Raw genomic sequence first — 25,307 nt, forward strand, 5'->3', positions numbered from 1 at the left:
TACCTTCGCCGAAGTCGTCGAGAATTCACCGCGAGTCGTCGGAAGAAAAGTGAATAATGGCCTCTCCCATGTTGGGATTGGCTTGGTTCGACACGGGGAAGAAAATGACGATGATGGTGCTGGCCTTGGTTGGGGTAGTACAGCTTGCCAGAGTTGGTGAGGCAAGGTGGTGGTGTCGGTGTTGTTGTAGAGAAGGACGAGAGAGAGTTAGAGTGAGAGAAAAAGAGGGTCCTGAGAGATGGGGGTAAAGAGACGCGGCAAAAGAGGAGATGGGAGTTTGAGTGTGGGTCCCACGGGCCACAAAAAATGGATTTGAATCCTAGCCGGATCCTCTGCTTGGGGATCATAAGGATCAACAAACATGGACCGTTGATAAAAAATCGTGAGGCCATAATTTTTTTCTTTTTTATATTTTTCACGCAAAACGATGATACTTCACTTTTAAAAATATAAAAAGCATTTAATTGGGACTGTACAATTTTTTATCAACGGTTCGTGTTCGTTGATTCTTAGAATCTCCAGAGAGGGGATCTGGCGAGGATCCAAATCCACAAGGGTTGGAGTAGGTTGGGGTAAGTTTAGAACCTAAACTTTAAGTTTTACTCTAAGGGTTGGAGTATGTCTTAAGCTTATTGTATTTTGTCAGAACTTTTTGTTGTGGGGGGGGGGGAGGGGGAATCAAGTATGCCACTAACACCTTATTATGGTGATCATTAGAACTGACACTCAACCATTGTTGCCACCTTAACCATTATTGTCACAACCATTACCTCCCACCACTATCACCGTCACCCCGACCATGAATATAATATTATAAAGTAATATAAAATGAAGCCTATGACAATATTTTATATTAAACAAGATTAAATCGACTTTAATCTAAATCTAAATTATGAACTATCAAATTAAATATCTCGATTCATATTTTATCGATTACATTGAATTCGAATTGAAATAAATGAAAATGAGATGGGCAAGAATTAAAAGTTATGGACGTGGGTGCATAACTAGAAATTTTGGTCTAATAAAAGATCCAAATCCAAAAGAAAAACCCATATCTTATTGACCTACCCCATTCACTCGGAGGAAGATAATGTAGCAATAATCTCTTAATTTTAACTTAATTTGAGTAATGGTTTATTTACTAAAAATTCATGATCATTGGTTCTTTAACTCATAAAATGTGCATATATAGTCATTTTCCTCAACTCTGTTAGAACTTTCGTCAAAATAAGTCACGTGTCACGCATGAGGCTAAATCAAGGGGCAAGTATGGAAAACCAAATAAAAAAAATTGTAACAATTGTCCCTCAACTTTAACCTAATTGATGAAATGGTCCCTCAATGTCAACTTATTTGGAGCAATGATTCCTCAACTTTAACTGAATTATAGCAATGATCTTTTAATTTTAATCAAATTGTTGTAATGGTCATTCTAACATGATTCATTTTGACGGAATTATAATGGAATTGACAAAAATGACCATAACTGCATATTTTGATAAGTTAAGAGATTAAAGTTATAAAATTTTAATTAAAAAACTATTACTCTCATTGAGTTAAAAATTGATATCCTATTGCTACAATGACGTACCCCAAAAAAGAAATATAAATATTGTTTGAAAAAACGAAAATAAAGAAAGAAACACAGAAGAAGCAAAAAACGAAACGAAAAAAAATGCTGAGAGCTCTCAGTCTCAGACGCTCTGTCCAGTCTCTCCACGACCACAACCATCTGAGAGCATTCGCTTCCACCACCGTCCCGCAAAACCCACTGACCCAAGTAAGCTCCACACGCGCATTATCCACTCTCTCATCGCCGTCATCGCCGGCACCGCCGGCACCATCTTCCTCAGCCTCCGAGCTCCGCAAGTACTTGGGCTACACCGCCCTCGTCCTGTTCAGCGCCGCCGCCACCTACTACTCCTTCCCTTTTCCCGAAAACGCCAAGCACAAAAAAGCCCGGATTTTCCGGTATGCTCCGCTGCCGGAGGATCTCCACACCGTCTCCAACTGGAGCGGGACCCACGAGGTCCAGACCCGGGTTTTCCACCAGCCCGAAACGCTTGAGGAGCTGGAAAAGGTTGTTAAGGATGCCCACGAGAAGAAATCCCGGATTCGGCCTGTTGGGTCGGGATTGTCGCCGAATGGGATTGGATTGTCCAGGGCTGGTATGGTCAATCTGGCGCTGATGGATAAGGTTTTGGAGGTGGATAAGGAGAAGAAGAGGGTGAGAGTGCAGGCTGGGATAAGAGTGCAGCAGTTGGTGGATGGGATTAAGGAACATGGGATTACTCTGCAAAACTTTGCCTCCATTAGGGAGCAGCAGCTTGGTGGCATTTTGCAGGTGGGTTTTGCTTTCATATTGGGATTTATCTGTAAACTTACTTTTTATTTTTTATTTTTTGAGTCGAAACGATAGCGGTTTTATCTGTAGTTTGCTCCTACATTAATCAGTAAAGTTAGATGGATATGAACTTAGGTCTGTTTCAGCTTTGTATTTTGATGATTTATAAAAGAGAGGATCAGTTATCTAGTTAAGATACAGAGAGGTATTAGGGGATTTTGAATCTTTCTAAATAGTTATGAGTCGATGTTGCTCATATGTTTGTAGGTTGGTGCACATGGCACGGGTGCAAGATTGCCTCCGATGGATGAGCAGGTGATCAGCATGAAACTGGTCACACCTGCTAAGGGAACAATAGAAGTTTCTAAAGAGAAAGATCCAGAGCTGTTTTATTTAGCCCGCTGTGGCCTTGGTGGCCTTGGAGTGGTTGCTGAAGTCACCATCCAATGTGTTGATAGACAGGAGCTTGTGGAGCACACTACTGTTTCAACCATGGCAGAGATCAAGAAAAATCATAAGTAACTCTTTATTGCTTTCATTGGTAGAATTATCAATTTGTATTCCACTCAGAAAAATAAGTACATAAATATCTCCTGAGTAACACTTACAAATTGCAACTAGTTGATGGGAAGCTGAAAAGTATTGAGTGAGCCAACAACCTAATAAAATTTGATAATAGGGGTTTACACATTTTTTATGGATGGCGAAAACAATTGGGATTAAGTGCTGGAAGATAATTGAATTGTTTTCTCAAAGTTGTTTGATTGTATTGGTTGGTAATGTGATACCTTGACTGGATTTCATCTTTTAAACTCGAGCAATACGATGTGGTGAAAACTAGAAACTGTTGATCACTGCACACACCAAAATTGCTTGTGGCTCTTAAATCTCAGAAGTCATTGATAAGTGAGGCTTAGCTGCAATACTCTCCCTCTCTCTTGATTGGTATAGGATCTGTTTGTTTACGGAATCTTTTTCTTTCCATCCCCAGGAAATTGCTATCCGAGAATAAACATGTGAAGTACCTTTACATTCCATATACCGACACTGTTATGGTTGTGAAATGTAACCCTGTATCAAAATGGAAGGGTCCCCCGAAGTTCACACCCAAATATAGCAGTGCTGAAGCCATACAGCACGTTCGAGATCTCTACAGGGAATGCCTCCAGAAGTACAGGTAAATTGTTCTCTGTTCTTGATCGATCATCTAATCTAGAAATATATTCTCTTGTGGAGCTGAAGGACAATAAAGTGATGATACTAGTTCTGTTCAGCCCCTTATAAGCATACATGCCAAATGTCTATCCTTCCTTTTATCAATTTTATCTTTCCTTAATCCTCATATTCTATTGGCTTGGAATACGTTGCAAGTGCGATCAAATAAAGACATCAAAGTACTACTAGAGCTATATAGCATAATAGGGAACAAATTTTTTTTCATCATGTTCTTAAATGACTGCTCACTTTTGCTTTCTTTCTCTGTTTCAATTTCATTGACTTTGCAATTCTGTTTTCTTATTACTGGGTTTTGAGAGTCTGCTTATAAACTAGTAAGAACATTCTCATAGTAACTAATATAGACACATAAACTTGTACCCCAGTAAGCATGGTTAAACTTGGTTGGGATTTGTTTAACCAAGATATACCGAGGTCATGAAATCCCATCTAATGGAACATTGTATGCTGGTTGGTGGGAACCTTTAACTTAAGGTTCATTAGTAAAATGAAGAACTATGAATATCAGAGCTCAAGTATTTGATTCAATGAGAGCGTCTGTTTACAGGATGCACGCATATTATAGTAGGCAACTGTATCATTCTAAACCACAACTGACCCTCCAGTTGGCTAATGAAAAACTTCTAACAATCCTTGTCTACTAGGTCAACACTAGCATTCTACTTGTCATTCTAATTCGAAACTGACCCTCAATTGGGTATTACATAATTAATGAAACCCCCTTCACCTTACATAGACATATAAATGAACCCTCCCTCCTATATTTAGATAAAAGAACTCAACTATACTTTTTCCAAAACCTACACCAATTTACTTGGGGATCATTTTTGTGAGGAAACCTTAGAAGTGATAGTTTTAAGTTTTCAAAGATTGAGAGGATGATAGGAGATTGGATGGTTGGAAGAATGATTTTGTTTTATTTTACTTTCTTTCCATAAGAAAGGAGGAGGCTAATTTAGTAGAATCATTTCTGGAAAGAATTTCCATTTATTATTTGTCTTTGTTTTGAGTCCCAAGGAAAGTGGTGGATTAGTTATGAGAGATTTTATTGGGAAGAGTAGTAGGCTTGCTTGGTTAGTTGGAACTTCGTTTCTCAACCTCAATCACAACGGGTTTGACCTTGGAGAATATTTGATGTGAGGAATATTTCTTTCTGGTCAGTTGGTTTTTGGGATTTCTTTCATAGCAGAACTCTTTGTGGCAAAATCAGACAAAAAGGTTATATGAATTGCATGAAAACAATTAGACTTATTCAGGGTCTGATGTGGTGACTTCTAAGACCATCTCCAACCGAAGGGTACAGAGGGCCGAAAATAGCTCGAAAACTGTCTCCAACCGAGGGCCAGGCCAAAGGGCTTATGGGCCCCACTGGACAAGAAAGGGCCAAAGGGCCAACCGGCCGGCCCAAAGCAGCCAGCTAGCCAAACCCGGGCCAGACTAGAATTCAAATTGCAACGTCTAGCTAGCTGATGTCAGCTAGCCGTTACTTTTTAATTTTTTTTTTTACAAATTTTTTTAAAAAATTCTATTTTTTTTTTCCTTCCTAAGCCATTAAACAACATTAAATTAAATTAAGTAACATGAAACAACATTAAATAACATTAAGTTGTTGTAGTTTTTAAATATAAGTTGTAGTTTTTAAATTTAAGTTGTTATAGTTTTTAAATTTAAATAATAAATTATGTTTGGCCCTATGGCCCTTTGGCCCTTGGTTGGAGACAGGTTTTTGTGACAGGGCTAAAACGAGCCCTATGGCCCTTTGGCCCTCGGTTGGAGATGGTAAGAAAATGGCCCTGCACTGTTCATTAAAATATTAATTTCTTGGAGGGCCAGACCCTCCTTCGGTTGGAGATGGTCTAAGTGTCCTTGGGAGGCTTTTTCTTGAGAATATCATGACCGCATCTTTCATTAAAATTTGATGGTGGATTCCCTTTGATTCAATCCTTAATCTTGTTTTCTTACCTTGGAAAAGATAAAAGGTCTTGGTTCTTGAATTCTTTGGGTTTTCTAGTAAAAGCACTTCTTTGAGAATTTGATTGATGGCTCATTTTGTTTCCTATCAGGGAAACAATATAGAATTTTATTGACAGTTTCATTATTTCATTATCAGATTTTAGGGTTTATGGTTCATTGTTTCATATAAAAAAGCCCCTCTGTGCTGTTATGTTGATTCATCTGTGCATTGCAGTTAACTATTTACACGTTACTTGCAGGGTAGTTCCAGATAAGAGTGAAGTAGACATGAATGAGCTCTCATTTACTGAGTTAAGAGATAAACTACTTGCCCTAGATCCTCTTGACAAAGATCACGTTGCAAAGGTTAACCAAGCTGAGGCTGAGTTCTGGAAGAAGTCGGAGGGATACAGAGTGGGATGGAGTGATGAAATTTTGGGCTTTGATTGTGGTGGTCAACAGTGGGTCTCAGAGACTTGTTTTCCAGCAGGAACCCTTGCCAAACCAAGCATGAAAGACCTTGAATACATAGAAGGTGTAAAGCAGCTCATCGAGAAGAATGAGATACCTGCACCTGCTCCAATAGAGCAGCGCTGGACCGCCTGCACTAAGAGCCCCATGAGTGCAGCTTCAAGCTCAAGAGAGGATGATATATTTTCATGGGTAATTTCATGAACCAATTTTTCCCATATATCTCTTGAGTTAATTCTTCCACTTAGTGGGAAAAGGCTTTGTTGTTGTTGTTGTTGTATCTCTTGAGTTAATTCTTATCCATCTTTGAATCGGAAAGCTGTAAGAAAGTAGTATTAAAAGATGAATCAGTTGTCGAGCCTGCATACAAGAATTTTTTAAGTGATACCTGAGGCTTTGGATTTTTTTTATTTTTTTACATGATTAAGCAAAGCTTGATATATTAATTGGTGGGAAAAATCTTGCGGGGTTTAGCATTAGGATATCCCCTTTAGGTTTAACTGAGAGTTAGTGACGATGTTCGTGCTGATTACTGGTGTTTGTGTCATGGTCCTAAGAGGAACTTGACATGTTTATTGAATAGGTAACACAACACGACTTGTGTGAGCTGTTAATAAAGGGATTTTAACCAGAACCCATTTACCCGTATAATCAGCCGATATCATCATCTCATTGATGACATGACATGATGCAACCCACTATATAGGTCACCATAACATGTTTACATGAATTCAACCTACTTGACTTGTATGTCGAGTTTGTATAAGAAACCAAAGTTTATCAGTAAATATAAAACTAAAAGAAAATACAAGTAAGGTGAACACGATGCTTAACTAATTCGATAACCTCAAAGAGAAATGCAGAATACACTGAATACAACACTCCTCCACCCCTCCCCAATCAAGAAAATTGTAGTTAAATATTAAAACATCAAACAAGAACATGACTCAACATGCGTACCAAGATATAAGTCATCACTCCCTGTTACACTGAGGTTCTGACACTTTTGCTTAGATATTTAGTACTGCTTAATGAATTTTTTTTTTTTTTTTTTTTTTTGTCAAGTACTGGTATAAATTATAATGATTTGATGTTCATATTTTAGATCTCAATCTGGTATGGGCGACAAATAATTTGTAAAACTTTTGAGGACCATGATTCAGTATTGAGGTAACTTGACCAAAATTGAAACCCGCATCAAGTTTCAATCACATTCTGTTGCGTATGGCTTCCTTCTTTCAGCACTTTCTAATCTGCTTTAGATGCAGCCCTTGGATAGAGTTATGTTGTGGGCTTAATGGTATACATGTTCGGATAATTATTTACCTCGCTTATCAAAATGCTTTTACCGACTGCAATGCTCATATGTCAAAGCTGTTTTTAATTTTGCAACAGGTTGGTATAATCATGTACCTTCCTACAACAGATCCCCGCCAAAGGAAGGAAATTACAGAAGAGTTTTTTCACTACAGGCGACTGACCCAGACACAATTGTGGGATAAGTATTCCGCTTATGAACACTGGGCTAAGATTGAGGTACTAAATTCATCTTACGTTATTATCTTCTTAATCTCTTTATAAAAGATGTTGCCACCGTGATATTACCAAGTGCCAAATACTTTTTTTAGTTTCTGCTTTTCTTTACCCACAAAGTCAATACGTTTGAAAAGGGTCATTCAAATGCACCCTGAACAATCAATCTTTCTATGGGAACAACTAGAGTAGCATATGTGGGTTAAAATTGTGTTGACTATCAACCTCCTCTAAGGAATTCACCCATTTATCTCTGTAAATTGGCTCAATACAAGATGTTATATTTATCAAGCATTTACACGTTTGTCATGTGCAGGTTCCGAAGGACAAGGATGAACTTGCCGCTCTCCAGGACAGACTAAGAAAGCGATTTCCAGTTGATGCATACAACAAAGCTCGAAGGGAGTTGGACCCTAACAGGATCCTTTCAAATAACAAGCTGGAAAAGCTTTTCCCGTTATCAGATACCATCTGACAGCCATCCTTCATTGGTTAGTTATTCATTAGTGCTTTCTTCTACTAAAATTTGAATGCATTTTATCTCCGAACTTTTTGCCAAACCTGCCTTGAGCATCTATAGCCTCAAGAATATGACTGTAAATGTAACAGGAATCTTGAGATATGGTGTGGTGTATTATTAAGATTATAGATTATGGTACAAAGCTGAAGCCTTTTTGACACAGCCTTTGTTTTCGGGTCTAGATGGCCATTGGAGAGAAGTATTGTTTCTGGAGCTTGCCTGAAAAGGTCAAATTAGGTTTCTGCACTCTTCTAATAAGCAGTACAGTATGAGTTTGCTTGATAGCAGTTGCATGTTTGTTTGAAATGTTGGAGACTGTCAAATTTTTTGAATTAGGTTTTTACGTACAATCTTGAAGGCTGGTCCATCAGGATTGTGTTTATAATTTGTATGTTGCATTTTTTTAGCCAAGTAACAGTGGACAAATATGGTGTGCAGAATAAGTTTAATCATTCAAAAAGGGCCTATCTCAAATGTTGTTATTTTGCTACGTTGTAGCTTAAACAAGTTGCTTATATGTGGTGCATGTTTGAAAACCTCTCCTAACTAATAAGGAGAATAGATGCACGGATAGTCCTTTTCGCACTATCTAACCGCAAACATTTGAGAAAAAGTTGATGAACCTAATTTCTTAGGGAACAAAAATATGATGGCATATTATTAGAGTGATGTGAATGTGCAGGTACAAATAGCAAAGAGCTGGGTAAACCACCCGAAGATAAAAAGAGATGCAAAACGAGTAAGCTCTTATGGTAAGCATGTCCATAAGGACTTCAGAAGCATTCCTCACATAGCCAGCAGCAGCATAAGGCGAAGAGGCTGCACCAATAGAAAACATAAAAGAAACAAAGTGTTAGCTTGAAATTGCCATAAGTTTTTGTACTAGTTCACCGTATGATATAGTTTGAGTGTTGGCTTTTGAGGTAGGTGACAGAAGAGGCTCTAAGATCATGAAACTTTCTACAAAGGTGATCGAAAGTAGAAATTGATGGACAAGATGTAAACTTACCATCCCTCAATGAAGCCTCTGTCTCCTTTCTTTTTAGTCCACGGTCTAAACTTCTTCCCAGTTGGGGGATTCTCGGTTTCGGTTGGGTATCCTTCAGAAAACAAAGCAGCGTAAAGGGTGAGCCATAGCATATCCTACGGAAAAAGAGATTTTATCACAGAGAAAGACAGGATGTGTTATGGGGGAACCTGATGGAGGTTGGGGTTCTTGTGTCCCTGTCTTGGCCATCTTGAAGAAGAAACAGGCAACGCTATCGGCTAACTTGTCTTGGTGACTAGTATTAATCTGTAGGTGGAAGTAATGGTGTTTGATCTGTAAATGCAGGTATATAGAGAGGCCCTTTATATACTGGAGTAGAGATTATGGTAAAAGGGTCTGCTACCAGTAGTGTAATGCCTAAAGGTGCTTTTTCTAAAGGTGGTGAACTGGTTTTAGTTGGTCCATGTGTTTGAAGAGCATATTGTGATTCATATAGTTTTGGTTTTGAACCTGCTCAGCTGACATGTGGATCTAATTCTCGAGAAAGGGTTTCAAGAAGTGCTAGGGTCAATCGTTCATGCTTAGGCAACTCTATATAGCATATCCTTTAGCTACTATCTTTCTTTGTAAACGTTGAGAGTATGAATCTTACATAGGAGAAAGGAGGGACTTTGTGTTATCCACGTGCTCCAAAGTTTGGTTGTCTAACGTGTTAAGTCTAATGGCCACACGTGCTCCACGTCACTCTTTTTGTGTTATTCACATGCTAGGCTAGGGGGCGTTTTGAAAGTACGAATCCCACATTAGAAAAAGAAGAGATCTTGCATGTGTTTATAAATAATCGAGTTACTCCCAATATTGCTAATTGATTTTGAGGTGTAATATAAATTTTTATTTTTTATTTTTTATTTTTTTTTTACACCTTTCGGTGGAAGCCAGATTGGTGACCCAAAAAATTGCATTAGAAAAACTGTAAAAGATATGCGGGGGTTGCTTTAGATTTGGATTCTTTACTTGTTGAAGAGGAGAATAAAAAGTAGTGTGAAACATGAAAAAGGTGGAAAATTGTATTAAAACATGACATTTCTACACTAATGTATCTAATCAGTGAAGGTTCTACATAATTTTTGTACTTAGTTTTACAAAGAATATATGCTTCCAGTATTGTCAAAAAGAAACGCGTTAAGGACACGGTTTCGACAATGTTGTGTGTGTTACAACATGGGGTAGGGCTAAATCACACTTGGTGCCACTTAAAATTTTCAACTGAAAGAAAATATCAGTAAACCGTAATGCTAGTGACATTAATGAGCATGACATCAAGCTTAGACGAGCTAGTGGGCCTCAAAGGCTTAGCACAGCCCAAAGTGGTTCCTTAGACCTAGTGAGGCATGATAGGCAAACAACTAATTGACTTGATGATGCAAGGTAGCAAGTCTTAAATCCTCCAATCACAGTGCGCCATGTGTACCCTAATGAGTTGCTTTTGTGCTCATCTAACCAATATATAAGGACATGACCTTCAACTGTAAGAGGTAATTGTTTAGTTACCAAGAAACTTTAAGCTCTTTAATTTGATTTACCTTTTAAATCTAACTTTTGCATTAGAGAACCCTTGGTTCACACTGCACTAGAATACAAGATTTAACTTGTTTTTTCATTTTTGGTTACAGTGATTCAAAAATGAAACACTTGGCATTATAATTAATAGTAAAGATAAATTGCAAATACCCTTTCAAATTTATATTAACAACTATAAGACTTTTTGTTTGAGCCTGTGTGATGTGTCGATTTTATACTATATATTATTCCTTATTCTTGGTATATATTTATTATTATTTTAGTGAGATTTTGATGTTTTGCTAGGTGTTTTTAATGTAGGACATGTGAACTTGTTCTGAGCATAAAGTAACCAAATGTTGGAATTTTTGAGTGATTCCAATTGAAGTGGGTTCATGAATTTGTCAAGAAGGTTGCATTAAAATTTCATAATTTTATCTTGAAGCATCTGATCATGGTGAAGTAATTTATGCGCAGTGCTGGCAGATTGGGCTACAGAGTTTATTTGCAACTTTTGGGCTGAAAGATGATGGATTTTGGACTTGGGCTCTTCTTGGAACTTGAAGAGGAGGTCCTAATGTTTAATTATAGTCATTTTGGGCCTATTTTGGAGACCTAAAGGTCTAGAAACATGGCTATTTCTTTGATGGGCAAATTTCCTAGTTAGAATAGGAATGTAATTCCTAGTTATCCTTTTATTATTTAATTTCCTAGTTTTTAGAAAACCTTTTCTAGGAGGGTTTTAATTTGGAGTAGTATAAATAAGGCTTTTTAGCCATTAGGGTCTTGGGGGACACGACATTGATAGAACTTAGCAAAGCTTTGGAGAATTTTAGTCTTTTTATCTACAATGTGTTTCCATCCCTTTTCTAGTTAATGATATTTTATTTTATTTTTATTATGAGTATACGTAACTAATTTCTTTTGCTAGGGTTAGGTCATGGGCCTTAGCATGAATATGTGATTTTATTAATTTGCTTATGAATGGATGCATGCGTGCTTTGAATTATTAATCACCGTGATTTAAACTATCTATATATTTTAATGATTGATCACTATTAGGCTATTTAGACAAGTAATTTGATGCAATTTTTGTTGGAACATAACCCTGAAATTGAGGAGGGCTTCTTGTGATTAGTAATTGTAAGTTCACTTAAGGTGACCATCATGCTCTTAAAGGTTGCATGGTTTTTCAAAGGGTTTTCACAAAGCTTAATCAGTCTTGCATGTTTATATTTGATATGAACATCACAAATGAATTGCATGTTAGATATACGTTTTCGTTTGAACATCACAAGGAAAATATGCATTAGGAAAACCTAACCTTCAAAGTATGTATGTGGAAATTCATAAGTAATTGATAAAATTATATAGGATTGTTAACGGTGACGGCTAAACCCTAGTATTTCCCTTAATTGATTTTAATTTAAAAACGTTTTTCTTCTTTGCTGTTATTATTTTCAAATTTTCAAATTTCTTTTATTGTTAATTTAATCTTTTCAAATTCAAAAATCTCAAATCTTTAATAAAAATTTGTTTTAATAATTAATTAAGAGTTAATTTAATTACAAATTAGTCAAACAATCTTTAGGGACAACGACCTTGCATGAGCAATTATACTACAATTACCTTGTATTATTGCAAGTATTTTCAGTGATTTTAACCCTATTTTTGCAGGTACTAAAAATCATATCACTCTGCTGCCCTTCATTATCTCTTCTAGCTAAAATGCTTGTGGCAGGGAGGCAAATTCAGGACAACATCCTCATTACACATGAGGTGTTCCATTTTTTGAAGTTGAGAAAAGCAAAGGGTAAATTCGAGCTAGCCATGAAAATTGATATGAATAATGCTTATGATCAGGTGGAATGAGATTTTCTGGAGGCGTTATGGTAAAAGTGGGGTTCGTTGCAATCTGGATCAAGCGGGTTGTGGGTTGTGTAACCACTGCTGATTTCTCGGTCTTTATCAACAGACAACCATGAAAGAAATTCTCACAGTCAAGGGGCTTGAAGCAGGAGGACCCAATCTTGCCTTATCTTTTCCTCATTATCAGTGAGGTTCTCTCTTGGTTTATTCAGTGTGCATGCGATTCTGGCTTCCTTGAAGGTATATAACTTAGTTTGAATGGTCCGATTTTCTCTCATTTCCTCTTCGTGGACGACACCCTTATTTTCTTAAAAGCCCCATCCATAAATTGTCAGAACCTCGTTCAAATCCTTGACTCATTTTGTCAAGCTTCTGGGCAAGAGTTGAGTTTGCAAAAATCTACGATGTTCTTCCGGAATAACACACCAGAGAGATTAAAGAGTGAGCTGGCCTAGTATCTTGGAATGCCTTCAGTGGAGGATCCAGGCAACTACCTTGGTATTCCTACCATTTGGGGGAGATCGAAGTGGATAACCTTGACATATGTAAAGGAAGTGTTGGCTAAGGTCCAAGGTTGGAAACATCGGTTTCTCTATCTTAAGCAGGATTTGAGGTTTTTATCAAATCCGTCGCCCACGTCATCCACGCATATCCTATGAACGTCTTCCTTTTTCGGATACGTTGTGCAGGGATATTGATCCGGCAATTGCTAGATTCTAGTGGGGCCAAAAATCGGGTGAGCGTCAGATTCATTGGGTAAGTTAGGAAGTTATGGGGGTCGTGAAAGAGAATGGTTGGTTGGGCTTTTGAAATTGGAATTTAACCTGGCCCTTCTTGCCAAACAGTGTTGGAGACTTCTACATAAGCCTAACTCCTTCTGGGCCCGGGTGTTCAAGGACTGGTACTTCATTTCGATGTAGCTGGGTGATGCTAAACATAGCAGCGTATAGCCTTTTGGGCTTGGTCAAGGATCCTGGTGGGTAAGGATATGTTGTTTCAAGGTTCTCATTGGAAAATCATGAATAAGGCTCAAACTCAGATGTAGGTGGACTGATGGGTTCCCTCCATCCCCTAAGGGCATCCTATCCCGGTTTTGGGCTCCTCACTAGATGACTTTGCCATTGTGTCTTTTATTTTGGACCACAACAATGTTTCCTGGAATTTGGATCCTATCAGAGAGATGATGTTGATAGAGGACCAAGGTGCTATTATGGATACCCCCATTGGTGATCCTTTAAGGTGTGATCGACTAGTGTAGGCAGCTTATAGCAGGGTAGGTACTCTGTTAAATCTCGATATAGGTGGTTGCATGATCAGAGTATAAAAGCTCGAATCCATCGCCCCTCCGTCTTGGATTCTATCTGGACAAAGGTTTGGAAGTGTATTTGGAGTCTGGAAATCCCTCCAAAAATTAAAAACTTCATGTAGAAGGCCCTCGGGAGGCTATTGCCATGAATCTCAGGCTTTTGTCAGGAGATGTGCCCTTCCCCCTTATGCCCGATCTGTAATTCTCATAAGGAGTTGGTGGAGCACGTCTTGTTTATTTGCCTGTGGGTGGACCAGGTTTGATTTGGTGGTCTTCTAAGTTATGGGTGGATTGCGAGTCCATTATGTTTAAGCACACGTGGCTCGAGAAAATCATTATGGAGGATAATGGCTCCTTAGAGGAGAGGAAGAGGTCATTGACAATTCTTGCCTCTACCTGCTTGTCTATCTGGAAATCTTGTTACAAAGCAGTGTTCAATAAAAAAATTCCCATCTCCTACCTAAACACTCCATGCAATTAATTGTGCCTTCTCCTTTTACATGGCTGCTTGTTCCAGGAGACCCACCAATCACTTCACAGGAAGCAGGACCCTGCGATCGTCCTTATATTGGACCCCTTATCCTCCTTACTTGGTTAAGTTAAATGTTGATGCCAGCTGGAAAATGAGCCCCATTGGTGGTTCAATTGGTGGCTTCGCTGGTATTGTGGTGAGGAATTTGGATGATAGGCCTATTGCGATCAGGCGAAGACAGATTTAGGCAACCAATGTGTGGTAGGCGGTTCTAGAAAGGTGCCTTATGGCTTTTCAACGGGGGTCTCAAATATTATCGTTGAATTTGATTCCTTGGAGGTTATCTTGTGCCTCAAGGGAAAGATTAATGATAACGGTTAGGACGTGTTTCCCATAATTTCTTGTATCTATGCATTGAGGAATTCCTTTCAAGCTTGCGACTAGTCTTAAGTCTCAAGATCAGCTAACTCTACGATGAACTATGTGGCGTCTCATTAGGGCGTGGAGATGTGCGACGTCTAGGTCGAAAGATCCCCTTCTTCGCTTGTTGGTATCTTGAACAAGAACGGCCTACTTTGTCCCCTGAATTAGTGTTTTTGTAGTGGGTTTGGGTTGATGAAAGGGGCTTGGGCACGTCAGTTGTATTCCCTCTCTCACTTTGTATTGTTTTTCTCAGCTTGTTTGCCCTCGTTGACTTTCCACCCTTCATGGCTCGACCCTAGTTTAATATATTAATCAGTTTCCAAAAAAAAAAAAAAAAAAAAAAAACCGAAGACAAAGGGAATTCTTTTGTTTTATTTTTATTTTTTATTCTCCCCAATCCACCGAACCCAATTCATATATCGATCGTCTAACTACTTCACAAACAAATGTATTTATGCCTTGTTACCTAATCGTAATCGGAATGAAAATGTAGAATTAAATTCTAATTACTATAAACTTTAGTTTTTATTAAATATTGGAAAATAAAAAATGTGATTGGCTCACATGAATTTTGAAATCAATACCTTTCTTACTCCGATTCCAAAAAAATTTAATAAATAACTTCATTAAGAATCCAATTGTGATTTCCCCCAATTTCAACTCCTCAATTAAAATTTCTCATTACGATTACAGATAAAGTGAGCTCTACCTAATATTCTCAGTTATGTTTTAGTCACTCCATATAAAAAATGATTAATGTAAAAGCTATAGGAACATGGATAGCAGATGTCCTGACATTGCAGATTGAACAGTGGGAATGGGTTAGTAAATGTTGGGCTAAACATAGACAATCTAAGCTGGGTGCTCAACACTTAATTAATACGGGATTTTCAATTTAAATTTTGATGGTTCTAATTTCCAAGCAACCGCAGCAGCGGTCAGCCGCTGCACATAGCCCCCTCTCTTTCTCTCCCTTTCTTTTAGTTTATGCTACAAGGAAAGGATTTCAGTAGCAGCATGTCAAGATACTTGACATACGATTATAGGAAAACCAATTGTATTATATGAGCATAATACACATATGTATTGCACTATACTCTACATAATTAAAGGACCAGTACATGACTATATACTAACCCTCGGATGGCATGCGTGAGCTAAAACTCTTCTGCAATCCGGTAGGACGAAATTTTCGAACTATATATTCAGTTTTGTTGATATTCTCCAACTATATTATCTCATTTTAGTCTGCATGAAAGGACTCTTTGATTTGACAAGAAGAAGGGAAAATAAACTCTTTACACGTGCACTAATAAATAGGCATAGCTTTAACTATGCTCCTTGTACTCTACACAAAACTTCCCTACGTACACTCTATTTTGTCTCAAGGGATGAGCTCTTTGGTCTTTAAACAATAAATAAATATATATCTATATAGGCTAAAGAAATTAAGAGTTTTAATACAATAATCTGGGAAAATTTAACCAGGGTTGCTAAGGAGGGAGTTTTGGTAATTTTTGGAGGGGGTTTTGGAGTTTTGATTTCCGTGCCACGGTGATTTTTGTGGTTTCAGATGTTCCAAAATTGAAATTTGAAAATGAGTTGAAAAGACCAAAAAGTCATTGCCATGTCAATAAAACTAACGCTCCTTCAACCCATTTAATGAAATGTGGTAAAGTAGGACACAAAAACAAATTACATGAGGTGAAGTAAGACATAATAGAGCCTAGAAGGGTAATGTGATGTTTTGTGTAATGTACATGAGACATAGCAAAAAATAAGCCCATAAATTTAGGATAGTGCTATTCACACACCCGTTTTTACTTTCCACATCCTTGTTAAATTTTGGCTATTGATATCCGACTAGAAATTTAGAGAAGTGTGTGAGAAATAAAAATAGACGTGTGAATATCACTATTTTAAATTTAATGTCATGGTTTTTTTTCTTTCTTCTCTTGTCTTTGCTAATTAGGTAACTATGTTACGTGTGCTAGCTAGGTTAATTAACTGGTAGATGATTACATTTTCATGTTCTGGGTTCTTTTTTCCTTCATGAAAACTCAAGAAAAAGTTACAATGACACTGATCATCCCGAGAAATCTTTTCAATACAGATCACTTATGGATTATGGTAATCAGTTGCAGAGAAGTGCGACAAGTTGTGGGGATTGCCAACTGCCGATGGTGCAACGATTTCGAAATACAGTATCAGTTAAGAGATCCGTACCATTTTCTTGGACAGATCAAGGAAAATATTTATATTCACACACCTCAAATTACTTATTCCACATCTTTTTAATTTTTTAATATTTTCTACACACCACTAACACTTGATAGAAAAATATTAAAAAATTAAAAGGGTGTAAAAGAAGTAATTTGGGATATGTGAATATAATCTTCCAACTATTAATATGCGCCTTATCTGTATCATACAAATGTACTTCATTTTGATCCACATCTTAAAGAATTGAAATAAGCAAAGCAATATACCAAAATATATGCGAGTTTTCTTCATATAATGTTTGAAAAGTTTTCGCAATATTGACACCGTTTTGACCACCGTATCTACGTCCAGAAAAATCAGTAACATTATGACTTCAACAAGAAACCAACGGGTTCGTTTGGTACGACAGATTATATTGAAAAGAATCTCTCTAGGATAGGAGTGAGCGATTTTTTTCTATTTGGTGGAGATATAAGTTTTCCAAAGGATTGGAACATATAAGTTTTCTTCATGAGTAATCCATCTTCTAGCCTCTAATTAGCAAAATTTTAAAAGATGCTAGGCGCTAGTTGGGCGGCGGGCTGGGGCCTAGCGCTTAGGCAGCTAGGCGGATTTAATTAAATCTATTATATTTTGTGTAAATAAGTATACGTTTATGCCTAAAATATATATGATTTCATCATAAACTACAAAATAGAATGACATATCTATTATGAGCTATTGGAACATAATGAAAACGTGGAGAATAATCATATAATGTGTGTTCATTTAAGTATTGAATAAGTCTCTTACAATTTATTGAAAAAAATAAAATGCAAAATCAAAGTTATCTATTTTCTGTTTAAGCGAGTCGTAATGTAGGTGGGTGCATAGGTGGGTCTGGGCAGGCTAGGCGGGTGCCTAGGCAGTCTAGACGGGTGCCTCAGTAGGTCTAGGCGTCATTTCTTAATTTTCAAATGCTTATGCATTAATTGGGATAGTGGCTAGCCGTCTAGTGCCTAGGCGGCGCTAGGGGGATTTTTAGAACAATGCTAATTAGACATAATTAATTTTTCATTTCTTTCCTAAAAATGCGTTGAAATTTGGAGTTATCCATTCCAATGCAATCTTACATACCAAATGAGGCCAACAATTAATGATTCTTCAATACTGTTTTATTATGTTATTTGACCAAAAGAAAAGTTTTATGTTACATAGAATACCTCTCAGTTTCTTAGTTATCGCTTTGAATCCTAGTTAGAGTGAGTAGAAAGGGTGACACTTATAACAACAATTTAAGGAGATAAATAGAAACATTTTCATTGACAAACAAATGAGCAAGGAGAGACAAACAATATATTCACATATGCCTCAAGGCTCGGAAAATATAATCATAAAAATGTATATATGCATCTTGATGCCCGAAATCTTCAGCTCAAATGACAATTAGTATATCAATGTATGCACTTATTTGGTCGTAGTTTGTTTGGCATCCTTCTCGGATCCAATGTTTTGTTTTTAAAAATGCTGAATGTAACTAAATTACTTAACACTCATTAGCTTAAAGAAAAACTAAAAATTTGATCCAAGAAGGATACCAAACAAGACCTAATTGATTGATACCAAGTCTTGAAGAAATATATCTATCAACCAATAAATAAAGGACGTCAAGAATGTTTTGATCCAAAAACTGCTTGAGCTTGAACAACATGCAACCTCAACCCAAAGATGAATACGTAAACTAAAACTAGATTAATGCATGTGTTTTGTCTTCCTTGTTCTACTTACCATATATCTAATTAGATTTTACTGAGTGCAGGAAACAATGTTTGTTCTTTCTATATCGCTTGTTTCTTTTAGTTCGAAGTTGATGAAATACAGAAAATTAACCCAAAATAAATCCAAAAAGAATAAAACAAAGAATCCTGCGCATGCAGGAGAGGGGACTGCAGATAAATAATTAAGGGTTCTACGTATACATCTACAAATAGATCAGCCACCGCCATTTATACGCTTTAAGTCTGGACAAGTAGTACATTAGAAATATTAAAAAAAAAAAAAAAAAAAAAACTAGGGTTTCATCTGTAACCTTTGTGAAAGCTATGTAATAATTCTGCATATATAAGAAAACCAGTAAGGTATTGGGAGACAAAAAAGAGGATTAGAAAATTTAGGTTTTACAAAAGAGGCAATCGGGACAGATTTTGATGAAATCCAATATATATATTATATTAATTTTTTTTTTATCTAATTAAGTAGTCTTTTAGTAGTCTGTAGGGGTGCTGTCACACTCAATTGTTGCATTCATGCAAGACAACCACTCAACTTGTCCACAACCATGAGTTCTCGTACGTCCTTTTTAAAAATAATTTAATTAGCCAAAATCACAGCCAAACAATACTTTCTTTGAAATGGAATGAGATGAGACAGCTCATTTCCCTATAATTCCCTGTGTCAAGTGGCTCTCTAAGAAAGTGAAGAGAAGTGTTATCTTTACACAACGACGTGAATTTTAATTTCTGTAACTTCATAATCTAATTCTAATATGTAATTTAACAAATTTATCATTTGACAAAAACAAAAAAAAGTCAAGTAACCCACGTCCAAACAAAGCCTTATAAATTAATAATTTTTTAGAACAAAAAATCTTGCAAGATAGATACCCCTACCATATGATACCCAATTCATATTATAAACGTAATTAAGTTAAAAAATAATATCTCAATCATTTAATCAGATACGAAACATTTTATAATGAAATAGCAATTGAAATATTTATTTTTTAGCTTATAATATATAATAATCCCAATATAATATGTATAGAGGGATGATATGAGGTGGGTGGGGGACAAGAAAATATAAGGAGCATAATAAATACGCGATGAATTATATATCAATAAATTCAAAGGAGATGACAGGCCAAACCAAAGAGGTTGAAAAGAAAGATTGACCTGCGTCTCCAATCTCCTTCTCATGCGTTGCATTAGCAAAAATCTCAGATTCTCCAATTGTCTCATCAACAATCACCCCAATGCGTCCAATTCTTATGAAGATCAACAAAAACCCTACAAAAAAACTGATAAACAGCCATACAAAACAGAGAAAAAAGAAAGAAACAAAGAGAAGAAATCAAAATATGTAATTAACCCACTACTGATTAATTAATCTCCTTAGACTAAGTGAGATCATATTTCATAAATTTTGACGACTCTTTCTCCTTCGCTATCCAAGAGGGGATGCATATAATTAAAAAGATAAATAATAAAATATTATAAGTGATGATCACGAGTCTCAATTAGCTAATAATATAGCTCGGAGTTCTAGTAGTCGTGAGAGTGGTGGTACATTGTTGATGGGTCACAACCACTTTGCACCCTATTATGATGATCGTGGCCCTCCATATTTCTAGACCCCATTTGATGAGTTACTCCAAGATTCAAATACACCAATCTAGAATCCAAGTTAAGATTCCCAATGTTGCTGCCACTGCTATGGTGAACATTGCTAATCGGCGGATAAATCGCCGTGGAATTCGAAGAATTGGGATTGTTTGCATTGTTGTTGCCTTCCTCGCGCGAAAGAACGAGAGCGGCAGACTGGACCAGCTCAAGGCAGAGTCTGAGCTTGTTAGGTTCGATGTGGGTTAGTCCGGGGACAGCCCCTTTGAATAGAAATTCTGACGTTAGGGTTCGGAGTACGTCCAGAGAAGTAACCCCATCGACTGTTCGGACATTTGGGTCGGCGTGGTGGTCGAGTAGGACTGCCACCATGTCCGGAGACACCATTTCGGAAGCAATGTGAAGCGGGGTTTTTCCGGCTGGCCCTGCCGGGTAGTTCACATCACCTGCTCCAAGTTCTAGTAACGCTTTCACAACTTCCCGGCTGCAATTTTCGACTGCGTAGTGTAATGCCAATGCCTCGTCGAGATTGAGGCCTTCCCCCATTACCATGAGCTTGACGAGTTCGACATCTGACGAGTCCAATGCCCGCCTCATTCGACGGATTTTCTGATCCTCGAGATCCGCAGCTGCCCCGAGGTCATGGTCATGATGGTGGTGGTGGTGATGGGGCATCATTGAACGGCGAGCGATGGAGGATTTGAGGCGAAGCTCTTCGATTTTGGCCACGACGTCAATGGGCAGGTGCTTGGCGAGGACTTCCGGTGGGAGGCCGGATTTGGCAACAAGATGAGAGCACATTGTCCAAAGCTGCTGCATGTCTTGTTTTCTTGAAGCTAACAGGACTTTCATCACATCGTCAATGGAGGCCTTTTCCACCATGCTTGCCAATTGCTTCTGTAAAACCAAAACATAGGAGGACATTGTATATAATGATGTTAATGGTTCTACTAGTTGAGATATTTATATTAGATATATGCACTTTTGGGATTTTTTTTTTCACATTAACAAGTTTTGTTTTGATAAAGTGATGGGATGTTTTAGTCCTTTTCTTAAATTTTGTAATCGTTTTTCCAGTTAAACCAAATGAGGAAAGTGAATGTCTGGGATAGATTTGTAGCGTTTACTGTGGAAAAACGACTGGATATGAAGATCTAAATTTAGAAAGTCATGATGTGCATTTAAAAGAAAGGAAAAGAAAAACAATTCAAGAAAATTGAAATGGTACATGAAATCAAGAAGAAGAAAGAAAAACCATCTGTTTGACTTGGAATCTTTTTGTTTCGAGAAACCTCCTGATATTATTCGAAATGTTTTTATTGAAGATTGTAATAATTCTCCTTAATCATGAATAAAATCCTATCATTTCTCTTTGAGAAAGGAGGATATTTTGTTGTTGTTAATATATATATATATATGTATGTATGTATGTATCTTCAACTTCAACATAACATTTGCTTTATTAGGAAGAAGAAGAGGAAGAGGGAATGAGGAAGAAGAGATATACATATGGATTATAAACACACTACTATATTGAAGAAAAAGTAGTATGGTTGGATCAAATACTTGAAAAGAATAACTATATTAATTAAACCTTTGCTACTTTAAATGGAGGAAATAAAAACACAAATTGAGAAGAAATAAAAGATTTGAGATTGGACAGGAGAAGATCCCAACTTCAATTATGACTGGACAAGAACAAATGAAGTGAAAGAAATAAAAAAAACCCAGTACCCCAAAGAAAATGAAAAAAAAAAAAAATAGAAAAAGAAGGAAAATCATTTACTTCACAAATACAAAATCAAAACCCAAGAATTGTAGAAATTCCCAAAACCCACCGAACATAAGACTGCACACACACACGAACCGAGAGATAAAAAGAGAAAGAGGGAGAAAGAGGGAGAGAGAGAGAGAGAGAGAGAGAGTAGTTAGAGAGACAAGTACCTGAGTGAGCAATGCAAGTTGTTCAACACCAAAGGATCTAGCGGCAGCAAGAGTGTCAAGGGCAAGATCAACGGCAGAAGTGCAATGCGTGTGCCAACACCCTCTCTCTCCACAATTAGGCCTCGGCTCATGTTTCTGAGGCACTATCGAGACTTGTCCACTGTACAAGAACTGCAACAGCAACAAGAACACCTCGTACCCCACCGAGTTCACCGGTATCACCTGCTGCTGCTGTGTTGAACTACCTGACCCCCGGTAACACGATGATGACGTGCGACGAGGGCTCATCCTGGACCCCGAGGGATCCAGACCCGACGGTGGCTCCGGCCCACAAAAGAATTTCCGGAAAAAGAGGCTCCGGGCTGCCAGGATGCACCTGTGGGCGTGGACGAGACGGCCCTCGACGCTGAAGGTGACGTCACTGAAGGCTTGGCCATTGATGAGCAGATTCAAGTAGTCTAGGGACAGAGATCTTAGAGACTCGTCAAGGCTGCTCATGATTTGATGCTTTTTGGATGGTGGTAATTATTCGAAAACTGTTTTAGGGTTGAGAGAGAAAGGTAGGGATTGTTGAACAGAGGGGCTATTACAGTAATGGGTTCATTTTTGTCTGTAATTTTCTTTTACTTTCAGGATCGATTGGTCTTGCTGTTGAAGGATGAAGAAGAAGATGACCTCTCTCTCTCTACTGTTATTGTTTTTTGACAGATTCTTTTGTCGCAAAGGAGTAATACTGTGTTTGTGTGTTGGTAGATATTTTGTAAGAGAGGGAGAGAGAGAGGGAGAGAGAGAGAGAGAGCGAGCAAATTGGGTGGCTGTTCTGGGCGGCTGGGGTATTTTACAAAGAAATCTTTAATAGAATAAATTGTTGATTAGTTAAAAAAGTTGTTTTATTAACATGCATTGTGAAATACATTTCACATACTTAATACTTTTCACTTTTGCAATTCTCAATTAAAATTTAACCTAATAAACTCTACATACTTTCTTATAATACTCTCACACTTACACTCTCAACATACACCTAATATATTCCATATACAGTATACACCCCATATTTTAATTTATTTTTTACTTATGTGTATTCCCAACATAAACTCATGAAAACATATTCTCCAGCTCCAATTTCCAAACATGGCGTAGTTTTAGAGAATATTCAAGGGGAGAAACAAGGAGATGATACATAGTTAAAATATCCTTAGAAGTGTCTTTCGAATATCGGAATTCGATAAGGATGAGATTAGTCAAGGAATATTATGGTTTTACAAGGAGTTGTATGCATTAATTAAGTTTGGCTTGAAAATTCTCCACACGTAAGGAGGTGTGAGGATGTGAAGATAAAAAGAGTCCTACATATGTGAAATGAGAAGCCTAGCAAGGGCTTATAAGGCCATCTCCAACCGAATGAGGGCTAGAGGCCTCTCTTTGGCCCTATAGCCCTCCATATTGTCAATTGATTTTATAATGGAATCCCAACTTTTTTCAGGTATCAAAGCAGTCGCCATACGTGAGAGGACATGTGAGAATGTGAAGGTAAAAAGAGAAATTAATCTAGCAATGACTTATAAAGAGTTGAGCTACTCTCTCTATTACCAATTGATTTTCTAGTGGAATCCCAACATTTTCAGTTCTTCATGTAACGAGGAGAAACAGAGCGTGTCAAGATAGGCTTATGAAGAGGAAGATTGTGTTGGCAGGGAGTAATGGAAATAAAGCCATGGATGAAGATGATTTTGTTACAAAAATCTTATACAATATATGAATATCAGTTATGAATGATGGTTACTGATACCAGATTATTATACTTTTGCTTCGTCGGTCAAAGATAAATTTATATTCAAAAAATATTATTAGGTTCGAAATTGTTATTACATATTAGGGTATATAAATTATTTCATTATACATTTTATATGGACTGTATTCAATAATATATAGAGTGCTAATAAAAAAATCTTTAAAAAATGATGGTAACGGGAGAAAATGATGGGGAGGGGTCAGGGGTAGAGAGGAATGCAAGAACTGGAAATCAGGAAAAGGTTTATTATATAGTTATATGGATGATTAACCGCATGTTTAACTATCAATAACCCTAGTTAAAGTAATTACCTCATTATACAAATGAGTTGTCAGAAAAATGAGTTATAGAAGTGGGGGAGATAGGATAATAGGATATCATATTTTTCTGATTTGTGTTGACTGCAGCTAGATGGTTAATGGATTAATGTGGCCGGATCAGGATCCTCTCCTGATCTAAGGATAAGGATCCTCCTGATCAAGGAGTGTGGACCGTTGGTTGAAAATCTAACGGCTACAAACAGGGGGTCCCTTTAAAGTTATAATAATTATAACCGTTAGATTTTCATCCAACGGTCCACATTCCTTGGTCAGGAGGATCCTCATCCTTAGATCAGGAGAGGATCCTGATCCAATGCGGCCCAAACCACTTTTAGCCTCAATTATCTCTGGATGTTCAACTTTCTCAATTATATAGGGCAAGGTTAGACCGCCCTTTATAGAAGTTACTTCTTTGATTGTTCATAGTAGGACAATAACTTGATGTAGCCAGTGACTTTATGGTTGCTTTCATGCACTACAACATAAGCAAAAGAATAGTGACACATCTATTTTTGATCTCTCATACACTTTTGTTAATTTTTTTACTATTTTTTTTCTTCAATTCATTCAAAATGATGACAAAAAATTAAGAGCGGTGTGTAAAAAGTAAAAATAGGCATATAGATAGCACTACCTTAAGGGAAATTGCACTTTCAAATCGAAGGTAATCTTTAGTCGTATTATTTCGAATATTGTTTCTTTTTTAATTTCAGTTTTTGGGTGTTTTATAATATGAGGAAAATACATGGGAGATGTGAGAGAAATAATAGAGTGGAAGAAAGATTTGTTTTCATTCTTTCTTTTTATTTCTTCCCTCTTCCACCCTTCTTCATTCTTTGTTTACTTCATATATTTTATTCATATCTTAAGCACAAAAAATAAAGGGAACCGTTATTAGTACTCCACAAATTTCATTCTACATTCCTCACAAGTGTATTTTTATTTCTAATTATAGAAAGTTTAGAATGAC

General features: G+C 37.1%; 2 protein-coding genes across 5 annotated transcripts; one reads left to right on the forward strand and one right to left on the reverse strand.

Annotated features, from left to right (window-relative positions):
- Nucleotides 1-1,620: 1,620 nt before the first annotated feature.
- LOC137745111 (L-galactono-1,4-lactone dehydrogenase, mitochondrial) lies at nucleotides 1,621-9,792 on the forward strand. 4 transcript variants are annotated; one of them, XM_068484993.2, is made up of 7 exons: nucleotides 1,621-2,347; nucleotides 2,615-2,865; nucleotides 3,339-3,524; nucleotides 5,797-6,199; nucleotides 7,403-7,543; nucleotides 7,857-8,031; nucleotides 8,150-8,534. In XM_068484993.2, the coding sequence occupies exons 1-6, from the start codon at nucleotides 1,679-1,681 to the stop codon at nucleotides 8,013-8,015; spliced, it is 1,809 nt and encodes a 602-aa protein (XP_068341094.2). In that variant the 5' UTR covers nucleotides 1,621-1,678; the 3' UTR covers nucleotides 8,016-8,031; nucleotides 8,150-8,534. The 4 variants fall into 4 exon arrangements, with proteins under 4 accessions (XP_068341094.2, XP_068341093.2, XP_088537575.1 ...); XM_088681449.1 differs by lacking the exon at nucleotides 8,150-8,534 and adding an exon at nucleotides 8,743-9,792 and having other exon boundaries at nucleotides 1,633-2,347; XM_088681448.1 differs by having other exon boundaries at nucleotides 1,633-2,347; nucleotides 8,243-8,534.
- A 10,331-nt stretch (nucleotides 9,793-20,123) lies between these two features.
- On the reverse strand, nucleotides 20,124-23,048 carry LOC137746017 (BTB/POZ domain and ankyrin repeat-containing protein NBCL). The gene is made up of 2 exons (XM_068486064.2): nucleotides 22,223-23,048; nucleotides 20,124-21,175 (listed from the first exon to the last, which is right to left on the reverse strand). The coding sequence occupies exons 1-2, from the start codon at nucleotides 22,718-22,720 to the stop codon at nucleotides 20,201-20,203; spliced, it is 1,473 nt and encodes a 490-aa protein (XP_068342165.1). The 5' UTR covers nucleotides 22,721-23,048; the 3' UTR covers nucleotides 20,124-20,200.
- Nucleotides 23,049-25,307: the final 2,259 nt, after the last annotated feature.

This window comes from Pyrus communis, chromosome 12, assembly GCF_041283825.1.
Source record: "Pyrus communis isolate YQ-2024b chromosome 12, ASM4128382v1, whole genome shotgun sequence".
In the NCBI taxonomy this organism is placed as follows: domain Eukaryota; kingdom Viridiplantae; phylum Streptophyta; class Magnoliopsida; order Rosales; family Rosaceae; genus Pyrus; species Pyrus communis.

What these genes read in the sequence shown, in the direction of transcription:
- LOC137745111 (XM_068484992.2), top strand. Translation starts at nt 1,679, where the DNA reads ATGCTGAGAGCTCTCAGTCTCAGACGCTCTGTCCAGTCTCTCCACGAC. An exon ending in AGCTTGGTGGCATTTTGCAG is followed by an intron (nt 2,348 to 2,614) that starts GTGGGTTTTGCT and finishes ATATGTTTGTAG; the next exon opens with GTTGGTGCACATGGCACGGG. An exon ending in AGGATGATATATTTTCATGG is followed by an intron (nt 6,200 to 7,402) that starts GTAATTTCATGA and finishes ATTTTGCAACAG; the next exon opens with GTTGGTATAATCATGTACCT.
- LOC137746017 (XM_068486064.2), bottom strand. Translation starts at nt 22,720, where the DNA reads ATGAGCAGCCTTGACGAGTCTCTAAGATCTCTGTCCCTAGACTACTTG. An exon ending in AACTTGCATTGCTCACTCAG is followed by an intron (nt 21,176 to 22,222) that starts GTACTTGTCTCT and finishes TTGGTTTTACAG; the next exon opens with AAGCAATTGGCAAGCATGGT.